Source organism: Pararge aegeria, chromosome 3 (genome assembly GCF_905163445.1).
Source record: "Pararge aegeria chromosome 3, ilParAegt1.1, whole genome shotgun sequence".
Classification (NCBI taxonomy): Eukaryota; Metazoa; Arthropoda; class Insecta; order Lepidoptera; family Nymphalidae; genus Pararge; species Pararge aegeria.
Genome location: NC_053182.1, coordinates 5,707,859 through 5,727,944, shown reverse-complemented (window position 1 = coordinate 5,727,944; position 20,086 = coordinate 5,707,859). Strand labels below are relative to the sequence as shown.

General features: G+C 34.5%; 1 protein-coding gene across 5 annotated transcripts in view; it reads right to left on the bottom strand.

Annotated features, from left to right (window-relative positions):
* LOC120637345 (ral guanine nucleotide dissociation stimulator) overlaps positions 1 to 18,167 on the bottom strand; it is a 55,172-nt gene extending 37,005 nt beyond the window's left edge. For 3 of the 5 annotated variants that reach the window (XM_039909147.1, XM_039909149.1, XM_039909148.1), the window contains exon 1: positions 6,001 to 6,282. Coding sequence is in view for 2 of the 5 variants with exons in the window: in XM_039909152.1 (XP_039765086.1) it covers positions 17,961 to 17,984 (24 nt within the window). In the remaining 3 variants the exon portion in view is untranslated. Of the gene's footprint in view, positions 1 to 6,000; positions 6,283 to 17,960 lie in introns of those variants that run through there. The other 2 variants (XM_039909152.1, XM_039909153.1) reach the window with 1 other exon arrangement.
* Between the last annotated feature and the right edge of the window lie 1,919 nt (positions 18,168 to 20,086).

The window sequence follows — 20,086 nt, the reverse complement described above, 5'->3', positions numbered from 1 at the left end:
GGTTCGCGGCTATTTATAACTTTGCAATTGGTCTGATAACGCTCACAAATAACCCGATTCCCGCGTCACTATGCTAAGGCACATTGTACTATTATCTATTCTGTAACCTTAGGACAAGATTTTCTTGCTCGCAATCGAAGAGACGTTTTCGAATTGTAAACTGCATCGTCGGAGTAATATTAAGTCAATTTTAGGATTTAATTTCACTCGTATTAGAGTCGCAAATCTTGCACTTCTTATTTTTGTTTTATAAACGAGGAGTCGTTTTTGGGTATGGAATACTTATTCCATACTCGAAAACGACTCCTAGATTGCGAGCTAGCAAATCTTGAACTATGGCTACTGTAGTAAAGGTTAAATGAAAAGTTATTCGCGACATTACTCTTTGGTGTTCATTTAAACTACCACCAATATATACCCATTTAAACATCCTGCTTTAGAGAGGATATCCACATCATAATTAACATCAAAAAGAAACATGAGCATTTTAAGATGGTGTTTCTTTTTATGTTAATTATAAAATTTTAAAATGGTATTTAAATAGACCTGGTTCGTTATATGGAATTCACCCTGTATCAATACAAATACAATAGTATTGGATGCATAAAATACTAAATTTTGGTAAAACACCAGTTGAAGGTGTTTTCCTGCGATAAGATAAGTTTCCTAATAGGATAAATACTTATGAGTCCATGTACCTACTAAAACTATGTATTGATATAATATTTTTAAATAAATTAACATAACAGAGTTCATAGAATCTAACAGAAAAATTAATAAGCAAGCAATTTATCATTTATTTAGCAGATACCTGCAAATGCCCGCTATGTGACTTTGATATCCTGTTACATTTATACACACATTACACGCATCTTGCGTGTAATGTGTGTATATTAATATGAAAATATAATATAATAAAGATGACCTCCCGGGCGCAGCGGAAACAACTGTGCTTTTAAGAGGGAGGTCCGGATTATTTGGGAATTTATTATTTCTGTACTTTCTCTAGTCTGGTCTGGTGGGAGGTTTGCTGGTTATCACCCTACCGACAAAGTCGTGCCGCCAAGCAATTTAGCGTTCGTTAGCGTTTGATTAGAAACCGATTAAGGGCATTGCCATACCCATATCACGTTAGCCCGTTACCATCTTAGACTGCATTGTCACTGAGATTATATGATGCCACTGATATGATGCCAGATGAGATTGAAGTCAAGGGCTTTAAATTAAGGCACATAAACAGACCATAAGAAAGTTTTTTAAAAAGCAGTTATTTTAATAAATGAATGAATACACTTTTATTGTACACCACAGAAAAAATTATTACAGAGTTATAAGAATGAGAGCAAAAGGTAAAATTTGGTGGCCTTATCGCTACATACCGATATCTTCCAGACAACCAAAGTGAGCAAAGGAAACAACCATAGATGTGCATGTGAGTTAGGTTTTGCAATAAACAACATATAAACATTTTATAAATGGACATGTAAAAAATAAGAAAAAAAACAGAATAATAATATCATAAAATACGAATTATATATATAAACTATTTTTTTTTCATATCTTTATATTTATCATTACTGCAAAAATTGTGTTACTCTTGAAGGATTGACTATAAAAAGAAATGTCCAAATAGTAGTAGCAACTAGGTCGACGTCTGATGAGGATATTGGGTAATAGAGGAAGGGAGCGGCCTACAAGCTACCTTGCCTCTTATATGGTCCGCCGCATGATACCTACAAAGTGACAAACCAACCTACTTGTGGGTCTGTTGAAAGTTCCAATCAATTTTCAAATATAAATTCCTCGCAAACTAGACTCAAGCAAGTACAGAAAATATTTCTATTACGAAATAGGCAGTGGCGTGCACAGGGTTTTTGACCAGGGTATGCATAAAGAAGGAAGGTGCCATAAAATGGATAAATCCTTCGCATTTATGAGTTATACAAAAATTGTAGGGTATGCAGTGCTTTTGTGCATGTATGAAGTGCACGCCACTGGAAATAGGCTACATTCTAATTTAAACCTAAAAACTGTGCAAAATTATAACAAGCTAATAGATTGCTAAATTTGCTTTTATATTAAACCTACACCTATTAAAGTTAGTATATACCTTGTATTCAATTCAATTAACTGTTTGAAGTTAAGCTTTTTATTGATACTATAACTAGTACGTAGTGTATCGAACTTGTAACGCTCAGTGCCACAAAAAATGTACCTATACAATAGAATGCTGGGCTCTTAGGACAATGTAAGAGGGTTTAAAAGTAATGTGTAAATACTAGACTGCAGTCGCTATAAGACTGGTAAAGAAACATAAGTATATTAATTGCGGCACTGGTGGAATGAGAGCCGTAGTTTAGTCGTTAAACGCTCATTACCTGAGAGTCGCAGGTTCAAACCCTGTCGGTTCCACAAATATATGAAAAAATATAAATATGTTTAAAGAGTTCAAAGGTGTTAAATATAGGTGCTTTTACTTTAAAAGCTCCAATAATAAGTTTCGTCTTTGTTTTTTTTTTCATTAGGTTTTTTGCGGCCCATAAGCAGTGGCGTGAAAAGAGGGTATGCACAGGGTATGCAGATGATATAAAATGGAGAAAATCTGCAGCACAGATTGATTAAAACTTCAGGGTAGGTATTGTACGAGATATAAATACCCCTAAGATTTTATAACTTGTACTGTGGATTTCCTCTACTTTATATCATCTGCGTACCCTGTGCATGCCCTGGATGCACGCCACTGCCAAAAAGTATAGATTAAATTATAGGTATGGTTCATAGATCCATACCTATAGACTGAGATAAACCGGTGTATTATCATATCAACCCATTACCGGCCCACTACAGGGCACAGGCTCCCACCTACAATGAGAAGGGGTTAAGGCCATAATCCGCCACGCTGGACTAGTGCGGATTGGTGGACACCACACACCTTTGACATTTGTGAGAACTGCATGCAGGTTTCCTCACGATGTTTTCCTTCACCGTTGATGTAAGTGATATTTTGATTGCTTTAAAAGCACATAACTTAGAAAATTATGAAGTACGTCCCGGAAGTCCTACCCAGTGCTATCACCATTATAACCGGTTCATACATAGCCATTATTTAGTAACTGATACCCCATAGGTATAAACCTATATTGATATCTGTTGAATAACGTTTTTTTTTTATTTCACTACGAGTTTGATGATGCAGTTTAAGTTTATTAAACCCATACCCCTAATTGGTTTCTACGTGACATCGTAACAGATCGCTTAACGGCCCGTCATTTTCGGTCACAATAAGGTCACAATAACGCACTTGGTGCAGGTATATTTTACCAAACAGAAAAAGTCATAACCGGAATTCGAGTTGAACATTTTAAACAAGATAATACGCACCTGGCGTGCCAGATGCATAGTGTTTAACTGTTCCAAAACGGTTAGGCAATATTGAGCCATGTAAAGCTGTGAATAGGGTTTTTCGGCAAAAATTGGTCGGACAGGTGGCACGAATGCATTTGTCAGGTGTTTTTTTAACTTGGCTACACCTACCTACCTGCACTTGTGAATGCAAACTGGGCTACTTGAGAATAGATAAAAACAAAATCGATTTTGTTTATACCTATGATTACAACATAGCCCTTGACTACAATCTGCACAGATAGTGTGTGCGGTCTAAGATATATCGAAATCAATAATAATATATTATGTTAATATTGATACGATACATATCATATATTTATACTTTGAATTTGCAAAGCACTACAAGTCGAAGAAATAAAAGAAGAAAAGAAAAACAACAGCAGCAGATAGTAAAAGGCGGCCTAGGTATCCCTAGGTTGAATAATAATTGTTGGTTGGTTTAAAGTTGAACTCCTGAAATACAGCCCTCATCCTGAGTTTTATGAGAAAACTTTAATCTAATACAGGTAGAGCTGTTTTAGAATGCACCTTTGTGATCTACAAAGGACAAGATACTTGGTCGTTCAAAAGTCGAAGTAGAGCTTACATTTTAGAGGATAAGCTACCAAAAGCAATGGCAGGCATAAATGACAAATTTATTCCTATGTTAATAAATACTAGACGACTGAATATACAGCTCGATCTTTCATTCTTACAGGCGGACTTTTGAGTGATAACACGTGAACTAACCGATGAAAACAACAGATATTGCACAGGAGTTTATTTTTAATATTTTTGAATATTAAATAGGTACAAACTCCTGTGCATATCGAATAAGTGTTATCGAATATAGAAATCGTTAGATATTTCGAAATTATTGAATGACATAGACGCTCATTACAGAAACGCCCCCTTTTAAGGCCCGAGATGCCTATAGAATCCTTTCGAGGGGTTACATTCCATCTAACAGAGTAGCAAAAATTACCGATATTTGAGTAAACTAGGTAAATGTAAAAAATTAATATGCCCTTGCTACCTATACTTTTTGTAATGTCACGATGTTGACCTTGTTTATATAGGTACTTGACAAATTAACATAATGACAATGTTCTTCGCAATTAAATATTCATTCGATTAAATACCTAGGTAGGTACCTGGATTAACCTTACAAAAATAATCAGCAAACCTATCTGCCTGTTGACTAGTGCTTAGATATTCTACTGTTTAATCAATAAATACCAAAAATTATGGTTGAGTGAAATCATTCGCGTTTCTCAGTATCTACCAACTTGCAATCTCTGGAATCTCTTTCAGTTTCAAAGAGGATGCTTTCCTAAGGCTAGACTGATGCAGCAATATCTATTATCCTACATGATTCGTTTATATAAGTATCTACCTATATAATTTTTATAATATAGGTGCTTATTATATATGCTATGAGAAGATACACGCATTTATTATAGGTGTTATAAACTCGATCTATTTTTTGTATGGGTATTATTTTTAATAAATAATTATTTATAGGATAGATGATCTAGAGGCTTAATCAGCATTATTATGGTTTATTTATTCACAGAATTCAGAGGCTCCTGAAAGATCTCGATTTAGAGATAAGTTGTCCTTGTGTACGTCCCGTCCATTAATACACGATAGATTTTAAGAACAAACAGTCGTTTCTTGTTTTTATTAATTATATAGGTAACAAAATTGAAAGAAAGGATAACTAAGTATTTCAAAAGCAGTCATATAAAGTTTCTAAGCTCTGAGTTAAAAAGTAACACTACATACAAGCTACATTAACGCACGGATGCATTTAAAAATGGTGATGTTGTATTTTGTCTATGCAACTGCAGACGGTCCCCCAGAAAGCAACATGGGGTGCGCTCGATAAACATTGGGGTAACATTTTGTAAATTAAATGCCGGAGAATTCTTTTAAAAAGTACCATAAAATTTGGCTGGAACTTTATCTATGGGTGTCTTATTACCTGAGTAGCAGCTTTATAGGTTTTTATTGCTGTAGGTAGAACATTCTTTTATTGTAAGACGAACTGTAGTACAAAGTCTTATACCTATGCCGTTTCGAATTTCGATACATTCATTCTCAATGATACAATTATTTAATGACCTTGATATTTATTTCATCGAATACATATTTCTTTCACAATAGTTCTTTGCTTAAAAGCTAAATCGAAATGGATAAAACACTCTTTTTGTTCTTAAGTGGGTGAGTAAGTAACTTATTCCTGCTATTTTTCTAGTTTTCATGGTAACTTTTGTAGTAAATATAGGTAGTTAAGGAAATGTAGGACTGACTATCTACTGAAAAAAAAGCCGGCTGAAGCTGCATATTTGAAAGATAACCACGTGATCCACCACACTTCTCAACAGAACTAAGTACGTACCTGTACCTATAAAAGTACACTTTAATTACCTACTACCTACTTAGAAGTTTAGATGTTGCATTTCATTTTTAGAACATCCCGTATAACCATTGTATTTGAGGCTACATAAAATATTAATATCAATGTATTGTTTAGCCCATCAAACATAGGTTATACACTTGGCATTGAATTCATCCTGTGATAATTTAGACCTCATTACAGAACATCATTACCGTGTAAATTACTCCCAACACAAAAACCGGCACTTCACATAAAACACAACACATAACGTAACAAAACCGAACTGATCACTTATAAAATATCACTACGATTTTTTGTCAACAACCAAAAAAAAAGTTACTACGTTAACATATTTGACTTGTTTATACGAGAACGCGCGCTGAATTCGAATATTTTTAACAACCGTACATGAAATATATCAAGCCCTTTTTACAGTCCGTACCGAACGCCCGGCGCGCGTCGTCTGAGCTTGGACTCGTCGCAGTCGTCGCACATGGCAAGAGCAAAGTAAAACGAGTAAAAACATCGACAAGGAATATTGTACGCATGTGCGGGACGAGGTTTTCCGAATCATCACAGTAATGATGTCACATCACTACGTCAGAACTCAACTATACTACGAGGTGTGTATGAGACATACATATTTCCTGATAAATTGTGACGTAGCTATAAAACGCTCGATATTTGCGATCTATTTTTAGATTCAATCAAGGCTGTTCCCCAAGCGCTTGAAGTGTTATAATAAATTGGAATGCTGGAATTTAAATGGGTTTAAAATCGGCATTAGTCTTTCGTATTTAGTTCAAGAGCAAAAATGCTGAACTAGTTAACTTTGGGTAGAATGTTGTGATAATTAAGTGTGATTGGCAGCTGAGATGTTTAATTACATAGAATTTTTTTTTTACTCCACTACAAGTAAACTCTTGGCTCCAATCTCTTTTAATTGTTAGTGAGGATGCAGTCTAAAATGTTAGCGGGCTAACCGGTTAGAGGAATGGGCGGTATGGCAGTTACACTAAACCAATACTAATCCTGATCGTTAAACCTAATTGTTTTCTACGCGGCATCGTGAGGGATGGGAAACGATAAGCGCCGGCCATAAGAGGAACGCTTATGGACAAGGAAATGCTAATATAATATTGGTGCCCAAATATTTTAACTAAATACTATGTGATGTTATTAAATATACTTTGTTTATAAATAGTTGACTAAAAAATACTTGAAAGAGTTGCAAAGACCAACGCATTTTTCAAATCAACAATTTTATTTATTTAAACATCTTTATTGCGTAATAAAGGAGAAATTACAAATATAGTTAAACAAAAAATTAAAAGCAAAAGGCGACCTTATCACTAAAAGTGATCTCTGCCAGGTAACCTTACCACAATGTGTCCTTTAAACCAAGCCCTAATCCGGGCTGACCTCAGTACAAAGAAGGCCCATGGTAAAATGTATGATGGCATTACTTACAATAAGGACAATAAACTATACCTACATTGTCATTGCTGTACTTGGTAGACAGGCTATAAACACCAAAAAACCATAACGTATTGCTGTAGTGCATGGCCATTGGTAGGTATACCAGACCGACACTGCATCATTTCCGGATGTCTTCGACAACATGAGTGACTTTAAGTAGAATTATTTTTAATGACTGGTTTAGGAAGTTAAGTTGGGAAGAAGTTTTCTGCTACGGCTTCTTAAAAAGCTTATGTGAAATGAAGATGCAAAGAGGGTGTTTATTAGTTTGCTCTTATCCAATCTCAATATTTCGATTGTGCTTAGGCCATTTCTAGTCTTATTGTATCTTATTTGTTAGCTACATACACGCGAGGACAAGCAGATCATATTAAGCGAGAAGAATTTCCTTGCAGCTGAATCACAACAGTCGAGAGATTCCGAAGTCCGAGATTTCCCACAGTATATTTTTATGGTATTCACTTTAATGCCTGCTTTTCAAATAACTGATTTGTCTTTGTTGAATATAACGCAACGTTAGTAGAAGGCTAGAAATAGGTCCGCAGAAATCACAATATGCAATATATTATATTACTAGACTAGATGGCCTGTGGCTTCGCCTGTGTACAACATTCCGCAAATAATCCGATACGTAAAGTAAATTTTTTTTTTAATCGTACTGGTAGTGACGAATAAACAAACCTACAGTTATAAAAGATAACGTTGCAATTTCTTTCAACAAACGACTGAGGTGTGGGCTTTTCTTGCTATTAGAGCTAAGCTAATCATTCTTTATTTTAAACCGTCAGTAAACATTAATAATCACAGATGACCGCCCCAGACAAGCTTGCCTTACTAAAAATTCTTATAAAAAAATACTCTTAAATATAATCTGTGGCCTAATAGCACTGCACATATTAGTCGATAGCGTTAAGCATGCAACGTTGACCGAAGTCAATAAATGTTGAGTGCCCGTCTTTTTCTTAAAATTCTTTAAATTCCTGATAACAATGGGCTGCATTATGTGGCTTAACACAAACTCTACATATTAGTCGATAGCGCGTGGTAAGCAACGTTGAGCCAAGTTAGTAAATGGATGGGTGTCCGTTTTTGGAAATTTGAAAGTAATTTGGTATCTATCAGTCTTAGCTCCTATCACTAATAATGAATAATGAATAGTAATCGTAAAAGAAAGAATAATAATCTCATAGTTAATTCGTTCAAGGTTCGTTCGTTAAGGTCAATCTATAAAATTTCTAACATTTTTTATTTATTTTGGGATAAAAGGTATCCTATGTCTTATCTCGTAGTATGACCTCAAATCGTGTGAAGTTTCAATTGAATTTATTCAGTAGTTTCAGCGTGATCCACGGCCCAGATACAGACAGACAGACTGACTGACTGACAGACTTTTTGAAGTGAAACTTCTTTATCGGGGTTGGAAAAAAAAATAGTGTAACATTTTTCAGTTACGCGTCACATTTTTTCGTTACGCGCCGTCTTTTTCTTGCCCCAACCACGGTTGATTTGAGTTTATTCGAACTTCAAATGCATTGCAAAAATTTAAACGGCTGAAGACGTAAGCATATATCATAATACTAATGATGTTGTTAACATTGTAACTTCATCGATAGATTTTTCTGTTCTTTCTCCTGACTTATGTATGGCTCAATGCCAAATGGAAAATAGGATGAATATTTTGATTGTTGCACTTTATAAGTGCAACAATTCAAAAATCAGAAGTTGGACGATATTATTAATTTTTTTCTTCCTCCTCCCTCTTCGTGCCTCTTTACTCGGTTGCAATAATGATAAAAAACCGATCTGCATCAGAAAAATCTTTGAAGCTAGTTGAATTTCTGAAAGATTATTTGAATTTTATATATTATTAAAAAAAAGTCCTCAAACATTAACAACAAGATCCGGCACTAAAATTGCTGGAGTTTTTATGGAATGTAAACAATATTTGACGGCCGACTGGCGCAGTGGGCAGCGACCCTTCTTTCTGAGTCCAAGGCCGTGGGTTCGATTCCCACAACGGGAAAATGTTTGTGTGATAAACATAAGTATTTTTCAGTGTCTGCGTGTTTATATGTATATTATAAGTATTTTATTTATATTACCTATTCATAAAAATATTCTTTAGGGCTAGATGGCGATGTGTGTATTGTCTTAGTATATTTATTTATTTATATTTATATTTCATATTTCAGTTACCATAAGCCATAATAATAATATTACAATTAAATTAAAGCTGTAATAATCTTAGTAGTAATAAAGTAAAATGACATAATTGTATTATTTGTATTCATGTCCATGATAATAAAAGCCTTTTGTTAAACTTTATCTAATTTAACTTTATTTAACCAGTTTCTGTAAAGTTGCAGTAGATCATTTTTCGAAAAATAAGGTCTTTAAGAAGTTTCACTTTTTACGTGTGTACACTAGTACACGCACACGTTTTTTTCATTCGTGTGTCCACACGAGTGTTTTTGCAAATCTCCAATGTACAGACTTTGACCCGTTACAGTTTTATTATAACGACGACGAGTTTTTCCGCAAAACCTTAGACGATTTAAATATGCGTTCCATTAAGTAAATAGTATAATACATAATAATATACATAAAGTTCCAAAAATAAAACAGTTAATTGCAATGCGCATTCATTCAGCTACAATCTAGGAAATGGTATTATATAGGAATCAGTTACCCAATACAACCTGAGTATCCAAATAAACTAGTGTTCCAAATTAACCTGACCTAACATCAGATTTTAGTAGCAAACTTACAATAAACCTTTCTTAGATTCCAACTATTGGTGGAAATCCTATGGTTAAAATGTTGATCATTAGGACGTTCATATTATTATAATATATTCTATATTTTTTTAATATGTAAATTGGGAACCTTTTCCAAAAGACGTAACTTACTTTTTAAACTTCAATAAAATCCATTGATCACGAGATGCAGCTCATAATAAAGTTTGTTTATTAAAAGAGACAGAAATTTGAAGTGAATTACGCCCATAAAAAAAAAGAGTTCAACGCGCGAAAATCTGGCTCACGTGATTATTTAAGCACAATAATTAACTAAGGATTTAGTATCTTGGAAGAACAACGATTTCTAATAAACTAGTGTTAGTTACAGAAATCTTTATTTCTGTTATAATCGGTATCATGGCAGAAACAAATAATCGCTTCGATATCGTATTTATCTAATGATATATTCATGTATTATTAAAAAAGAATTTTATTTATATACAAAGTGAGATTGGTACTTATTTTACAATAAATAAAACTACAAAATCTACCAATCCCCCATGACAGGTAAATCGCAGAATTAGAAATTATGACGTCACGGCTATATAAACATAATTTTGTACCACTTGAAATTAGAAAATCTCTGCACATGTATATTAAGTACTCGGAACCTTTTCCTTTTTCAAAGTCGGTTAAAGAAACCAGTTCTTTATGTTATGTTATGATCGCTTTTTATAAGAAATAAGTATATTGTTTTTTTCGCAGTACAGCAAAAGAAGAGTCTTTGTAGTTACTTCATAGTAAATCTACGTACGAGTTACGACATATAGGTAGCATTTAATGAGCGCAAACGGATAAAGCAACTTGTTTGCTTTCTTCTGGCTTGCTATACAAATATAATTATTTCAAGTTGATATCTTAATATACTTCCTTAACTTAATCAGCTTTGGTCGTTCTCTTACCGTCTTGACCTCTATTTAATATTACTGTATAGCGTACCTATGTTACTTTTCGTTAAAAAAATTCAAATATTTAATAAATAAATAAAATAATTAAATATGTTAATCATTAGGAAATATTTATTATTAGATGTATATATTAATTTACCTTCCCTGTAGGTACCAAATATTACCATACCATAATATTAAAGATTATAGTCCGATTTTTAGTTTTTAACCAGAGACAATAGTTGTATACTATATGCTAATGATAATTTATGGTTGTAATAGCATTCAAGACAGAATATTCAATTCTTACTCTATTTAATTGTTTGGTATAAGTAATATTACAATGCATTACTGGTGATCTTATGAATAAATAATAGTAAAATAATTATCAAAATCAATTCAGTATCTTCACAGTTTATCAATTACAAACAAATCTTTCCTTTTCATAATATAACCTAGTATAGAAAGATACATTGAACATTTAAGTTATGATAATGTAATTCTAATTAAAACACTTATACGTAACACACAGTGTGGAATTAGTTCTTATTATATACATAATATATCATAATCATACATACAAAAGCGTGTCTTTCTCTGCGTTCATTACCGGGGGTAAAACCCCGATGTGAATAATTAAGCTAATCTATAAACTAAGTAGTGCTATCCTTTTCTTCAACTTCCTGTTAGATAAGGAAAGCACTTCTTGATTTAATCTAACATCTCAAGATTGATTGTTATCTTCATAATACAACTGTTTAACTGCAAAACCGATATTAATGAAATTTGATGCAGGTAGCTCGTAATTTTTCTAAACGAGCAAATGACACATTTTAATTAAGGAAAAAACTTTATTCCAAAGGAAAACGAGAAGATTTGAAACATAAATCACTTCACACTCACTAGCAAATTTTGATAATACTTACTAATATTATAAATGCAAAAGTGAGCTTGTGTGTCATTCCCATCCTACCTAAGCAACCAATCAACTTGATTTTTAGCATAGAGTTTGTTGAAAGGAAGGAGAGTAGCATAGGATACCATAATATTTACTTAATTTTTATCTCAGGAAAACAAGCAGTCCCCAAGGAATATGTAAAAAAAACTGTGATAAACGCGGACGAAGCAAGGAGGCAACGTCTCGTTTTTTGTATGAATCTCATACTTAAAAGCACAGAATTAAGAACATGCTGAGACCCTGTACACGACTAATTATAAAAAACCACTCCACTTTAGAATGGTTTCTCAAACAAACGCAGCATTAATTAATTTACTTCTAATGTAAATGTTCTAAGCGTTCATCACAAAATGTGACAATGGCAAAAGGTTGTGAGCTAGCAACATTCCGCGGGTGTAAAGTGAGACGTGCACGGGGCAATTTCACTGTTTTTGGTCATGTTCGTTTTAAATTCAATGTACTTATAACTTTATAAGCTTATAATATAGGACTGAAAAGTTATTCTAGTATTTCTTTTATGCTGAGAATCTGATATTATGATAATCTGGTATAACCTCTCTGGTTACTGACTTTTTTTTTAATCCAACCGTTTTTTTTTTAATCCACCGTAAAATATTAGGTAAGTACCACGGAATAACCCTTTTAGTAAGTCGCGTGCAATAGCTACTTAGTCGATTCTTAATCCAGCAATTAATAAGATAAAAATATTCCATGTACTGCTAAATAAACATTAGATTCGTGCCACAGTGCGTGCAACGAGAGTGTTGAAGGTCCATCTACCTATTCCATTCACTCATACTTTCTACAGAAAAATGCGTTGTCGAATTACACAATTGGCCAGCCAGTTGCTGCTAGCAACCGATTACGGAGTAAGGTTTGTATTCCTTACTGCGAAATCTGTTTTATAGGTAGGTACTTAAGCCTTAGGCTGCCAGCACCCACGACAATATTATTGACAATATTCTGCATATTAACAATGATTTGCCTGTGTGCGGGGCGTATTGAAAACTTAAAATATTGTTTAAAAGTATTGACTGTGTACATGCAGCCTTGGGACCAATTTTGTGAACGCCAAATAATTTTTAGCTGAGGATATTTTTTTGTTTAAATAGGGAAAATATTATAAAATTGCTCTCCATGCAGGTTATCTAACGATTTAAAAAAATGCCCTAACGCTCTTAATTTATAATAATCTTATTCAAATCTTTAGTTGGATTGAATTTAGTAGTGCTATCATGCCGTAGTCCCCGACTGACTGTGCTCCGTAAGAGAATTGCGAGTTTCTGGGAAGTCGTTGTAAATTCCAACAATAAGCTCCTTAGAGTCGTCGCTCAGGCATCCCCTGACAGCGTATTTATTAAACATTGGCGAAAAGTGCACCAGATTCCAAACACGGAATAATATAAAATAGTTTGATTTTAATTTTAATTGAAATTTAATTTTTTTTTTAATTGAAATTTAATTGATTGTAATTTTGAATTCTAGATTTTAATCAATTATAGTTTTCTTTATTTATTTATTTTTAAAATCTGTCTTATATTTATTTTGTGTTAAATAAATAAAACATTTTATTTCATAAAATGTTTATTTTTTTTCCTACTCTTCGATTCTACCATATTCTATCAGCCATCTAAAGATTTTGGATTAGATTGAGTAGGTATAAACTTTTGGACTTAATAATGATACTAAATCTTTAGTGCAGGCTATATATTTTTGATCACATAAGTCAATAACAAAATTGGAAGAAAAACGCAGTACAAATCCCAATCACAGGAGATAAGTCACAAAACCGCCAATTCCTATAGTGTTTATGTTGACCAAAGTTTCATCATCATCATCAATTCAAACGTTTGACGTCCACTGCTGGACATAGCACTCTTGTTGGGAGATCCACGGTTCCGGGCCGCTTGTTTCCAACGGCTCCCAGTATTATGTCGTCTGTCCACCTCGTTGGGGGCCCAACCTACGCTGCATTTACCAGTGTGGGGTCACCATTCAAGCACCTTAAGGCTCCAACGTCCATCGGTTCATTCAATTCAGCTTCGCGACTCGCTTAGCTACATCGGTAAATCTAGTTCTCCCACAGATCTCATTTCTGATTTGATCACATAGAGACACTCCTAGCATAGCTCTCTTCATCGCACGCTAAGTGACTCTGAGCCTTCTTATAAGGCCCATAAAGCGACCACGTTTCCGATCCATGAGTCATCACTGGCAACGTGCACTGTTCGAAGACTTTGGCCTTCAGCTAAGGTATCAGATCAGCTGAGGGATTTTGGGATTTAGGACGTGAGATATCACGAAGTTTCCGAACGCTGCCCATACGCGTCGGACATCAGGACAGCCATTTACAGCCCGTTATGCCTAACTACCTATTAGGTACGGATTACTATTCTGATTCCAAACGACGAAATCTAACTAGCTACACCTAACACCAACTAGCTACAACTAACCTATATGCCTTTTTAGGTTTTCCTTGTTCACTGTAATTATATAATAATAAATAAATATACTACGACAATACACACATCGTACGTAGCCCCAATTTAAGCGTAGCTTGTGTACTCAGATGGCTGATGAATATTTTTTATAAATAATATACATGTTTGTAAGTTATTATAATATACATATAAACACCACGATACTGAAAAACATTCATGCTCATCACACAAACATCTTCCAGTAGTGGGAATCGAACCCACGGCCTTGGACTCAGAAAGCCGGGTCGCTGCAAACTGCGCCAATCGGCCGTCAAAATACCTAAATTATGTAGTTCCAACCGAGTAATATTATAAATTTATTTAAACTCTGGATTGCAACGGTCGCCGCGTTTTACATAATTCCAGACATTTTACAAACGTGACCAGAATTCCCTAGGAAAGTAAATAATTTATTAACAATACAATTGCTAAAATAGGACGAAATAATAGGCGTTTTTATACTAGCTTGGCTTCGCAACTCTATATAGAAGGCTATGGTCACATTAACTTGGGTAGGTACAGCTGAAACCATCAAGACAGAGAATAAAAAAAAATCTTTCTATCAATTAAATCAACCGGCAGGGGGTCTCACAACAGGCTTTCGATAGGCATAATTCTCGCGATCCTTGCTGCCAAACGTTACTTTTGCATACAATAAACATACCAAAGAGATGTTTGGAAATTTTATCATTAAGAAATTCATCAATTGTATAGTTATCTTAAAGTAACAAATGTCCAAATTTAGCTTAGGCATCATATTAAAAAAGCATATTCCAATCCCACAAAGTATTGCTGTACCTACCTACGACCTTTCGCAGACAATATGCTGATATATGTATTTATATGTATAGAATTGCGATTTCCCGTCTCTCATTGCCTTATTCCATTTGTTGAGGTAGCCTGGAAGAGATCACTTTTAGTGATAAGGCCGCCTTTTGCAATAATTATATTTAAGTAAATGTTCCGGTTTTATACCTATATTATGCAATAAAGTTGTTTAAACAAATTAATAAATAAAATGTCACTAATTTCTTTTCGTTTCTAGTAGTCGATTACCTACTTATCTCAGGGAATTCAAACTAACTGAAATTACATTTACGTACCAACATTTTTATTATCCATACAAATAATATAAATGAGAAATTGTGTTTGTTTGTCCTTACGTTACGTTACGTACTAAGATTCAAGCAACCAATCATCTTGACTTCGAACATAGAGTTAGTTGAAAGGAGATTAAAATAGGTTCCTTTTGGCACAAGAAAACAAACGGTTCCCACGGAATTTGTAAGTAACACGGATGAAGAATGGGGGCAACAGCTTTATGCAATAAAGGCTACAATTAAACGTAACTATTTTGATGAGGTTACAAATGTATACCGATTGTGGTTCAGTATCGGCTACCATGAAGCAAGACGAAGGTCCCACGAACAATTACAACATTGGTATCGCTTGAAAAACTTATGCAATGTAAGTGCAATAGACTAGTTTTGTAAAGAACTAATCTATTTTTTCCCAGCCAAAGCGAATGTAACTAGTAGGTATCAGTAGTCAGCATAATGCTCCAATTTAAATCCTGTTGATTGTTGACCGTTGTATTCATTTGCAATCTGCATTCATTGTACCTAATCGCTAAAACTATTTTTATGTACTCGGTTACATTTAGTTCTGCTGAGGTTTTTGAAACAACTTGATTTCGTTTGTTTTAGCAAGTGGATTGCAGCTAAGTAGGTAGTCAGTTTAAATTACCAGTGGCGGTCAACTGAACTGTTTTACTGACATCAGTTCTGTTTTTAATGGTTAGCTGAACTATTTGGCTGTCATCAGTGCCGTAGTTAACGGTCAGCTAAATTGTTTGGCTTTGATATTGCTTACATCTGTGCTGTGGTTACTTAGATTGTTACACTCCTTTGAGCCTTTGATCCATTATAGGATGATTATATGTAAAATGTATTGCTGCTTCGCGCTCGTCTTACCCTCTAACATTGTTAGAGGGTTAATAGATAGTCTGGAATTACTTACTAAGTAAGAATTTATTTGTTGCACTCAATGAGCCTTTGTTCAATAATATACTAGACTAGAAGTTTCCCGCGACTCCTGCGTACTTCTGATAAATTAATTTTTACTCATGCAAACTTTTTACCGCTGTTACAACCCTGTTTAGAATGCAGCTCACAGCTGTTCAAATATTGAATTATTTGTTTTTAAAAAATCCCATATGTTGGTGTGAAAAATCATATGAGACGGAATAGGTCTAATTATAAGTACAACAAAACAACACAATATATTATAACTTTAGTTTACTTATAAGTTTTTTTTTTGTAATTTATTTATACCTAGATTAATAAACACGAATCCTAGTAGTAATCCTTGTAGAAGAAATATTGTAGGCATGTTTAAACTATACCACCTAGTAAGCAACTAGACCTATAGGTCTATACTACCTTTTTTCTCTAGCTGAGAATTTGCCTTTGTCAGTTCCTTGTATTGTCTTTCATTCTTCTTGATTTCTCAACAAGACGAAAGTTTATAAAATGTGTAAGGAGCGCCTGTGCGAGATTATATTAGAACACATTGGCCTATGCGATCAAATATTACGGTTACAGTAAATATCTACTAACAGGTAACTGACTAATTTTTCTTCCTGAATATTTTGTTTCAGACTATCCCATAACCTTTCGAGCATATTCTAAGAAGGTATACAAATAAATTAAAAAAACAGCTTTGTGTATTAACATATGCCATGCCAGGCGTCCCAAGGTAAATTTTTTACAAATTGTCTGAGGCTTCTGCTTCATTTAGCGCATTATTTCCTACTAACAGATTTTAATTAGGTTCCCTACCCTGACAAGTTAACACAGAACGTATTATTAAACTAATTCAGTGGATCCAGCTAGCAGAATTACATAAACCGGAGTGGAAGATATTTTGTTAAATGAAATACTTATGTTGCTACTTAATACCAAAATATTGTTAATAAATATTATTATACGGTATTCTTACGAGGAAATAATATAAATATTTGGCTGTAACAGGATAATTTTATTTCCAACTAGCTGTTTCCCGCGTTCTTCGGCCGCGTTTATTACGTTTTTTTACTTTCCCGTGGAAACTGTTTGTTTTGCTGGCATACAAAGTACTTGTAGTTGTCACTGTCCGCCCTTTAGTCTAGGTAACTCTATGCCCAAAATCCAGTTTATTAGTTGCTTAGTTAGGTTGTGCAGTAAGAACATACAACCAAACAAACCAACACACTTTCGTATTTATTATATTATTAAGGACACTAGGCATTCAAATCGAATAATTTGGTAACTGTTATCGAAAAAATTGAAAGCGTCTATACGAGCAACCTTGAAATCACTGTTGTTCTTGAATACATGGACACCGTTTACATTCAACAATATCATCATTATAAATAGCATAAACTGAAAACGCCTTCGACTTTATACATTTGCTAATAGTGATTCAACATTCGTCTAACCTACACGATGTGTGGTTCGAAACGCAAAAAAATATCTTGCAATTCAGTTTATAAATCGCCTGAAAATATGAGTAATATAAAAATGATATTACCAAGCTCTCGGCATCCTGGCTCATCTTTTTCTACGCATGGTTCCCGTGAAGTATTCGCGCCCCGGCGGCGCTACAGCAGACCAGGTAAATAAAGCCACTGCACCATCGCACGTCACCACAATACGCCACATTCCATCACTGCATCCGTGTTCAACATATGATCGCTCCGGCCGGTCCTTATGACGTCACGCGCTTTCTAGCACCTCGCAAGGTTGTATCGCATCTGTACAACAGCTTATTTTATAGTCGCGCACTTATCACCCAACACTGATCTTCTTCGCTTCGTGAACCGATTCGATTCACCCAATCGTACCAAATAGTGTTCTCGTGTGAAGTAAATGCGATCGTGTGACGCAGGTAAAGACTTTCGCGCACGAACTGAGTGAAGCACGTCCGCTTCGTGGCAGCGCCGCCGTCGCGCGTGCACACGTAACGGCCCGGAGGCCCCCGCCGCTCCGCCCCCGTACCGCCAGACCTCCGAACCTGCCTGCCCTGTCTCACGGTTCAACATCGCCTCACGCGTGTCCGCACTCGGCTGTCCAGCCACTTGCGCTTGCGACCCACCTCACGAAACTAACCACGCATAGCTACCCACTGCACACATGGTTATGTACAAACTTTTCAATGCTTCGATGATTCCTTCTTTTGAGGGCTATTGTTTTTACAACAATAGTGAGATCGCCGAAAACTAAATTTCTTGTGGAACCGTGAGAGTGAGACTGGGCAGTTTGAACTAATTACCATACGGTACTTAGATAAAGTTTATGCAACAATTAATACTGGTTAAAACTAATTATTATTGATTACCTAATATGTAGGTAACTGTCTCATCGGCCTCTTATTAAGCTTGTTTTTTTATTTATTCTACTACAAATTAGCCCTTACCTACTTACTGTATTTTAAATGAACTATAACCGACTGAACATGATCTAAGTCGTGGTGTCTTTACGGACGTTGCATTCCAGCATACTTAGAACTTGACAAAAAAATAAACTAAAAATATAAATATTTTTTTTATTATTTTCTACTAGGTACTACATTTTAGGTATACTAAAAAATATAGACAAAGTGATATGAACTTCGCTTGAAACCCGTTGTCGGTAAATTCGTGCTGTGAAAGCCGGCAGTTGAAATACCTAAAGGGACATGCTTTAATATTACGATATTAAATGTAGTTATAACTTTGGGAACCAAATCGTATTTAAAATTAATTGCGTTATCATCGTAATATTATAATTATTATTAGTTTTAAAATAATGATAATGATTTTTGCATGCCAATTGTGGCTGAATATGTGGATCATGAATTACGCATAACATCTATTTTTTTTGTACCATGTTCAAGCAAAATTTAATAAATAAATAATTATAATAAAAAAAAAGCCGATATTGATTTATTACCTAGCCATATTGATTTATTACGCAGGTATTCGAAAATACAATGCGGTTAAATGTAGCCTCCACACGTTGGCTTCGTTGATAAACGTGAGAGCGTAATAAGATGTTAAAGAATAATCTCGCACAGGCGCTCCTTACACTTTTTATAAACTTTGGTCTTGTTGAGAAATCAAGAAGAATGATAGACAAGACAAGGAACTGACAAAGGCAAATTCTCAGCTTGACACTAATATATAGATTTTTCTAATAAAAACTTTCATCTCATATGTTACACCCTCACTTAACAGAAGATGCAAATGCTCCTTCCCTAAAAACGTAGGGCTTCCATACAGCCTTCCAACCCTCTATTTCAGCAACTGTGTTGTGGATTTGAACGTATTTGATGGAGCATTTGAATCTGCTGTTATGTGAGTGTGTCATATGCGAGATGAGAGTCTCATCAAACCAATCTTATTGTGTCTATATATATTCTCTCTATGTTATTAAATAAAGTAATTTCTTATACAACTGACATTTATAAATTTGAATGTGTTCCCTAAGTAATAGAAAAAGCCCTCAAACATTAAACACCCTTAATAGGTTTTAAAGATCAGCTAGCCCTGATGAAATTCCTGCAATTTTTCTGATTAGTTACGCGCAAAATTTATCAGTTTCTCTTTCTATTATTTTTTTTCGTAAAGGATATATGCCGTCACTGTGGAAATCTGCTTGTATTACCGCTATTTATAA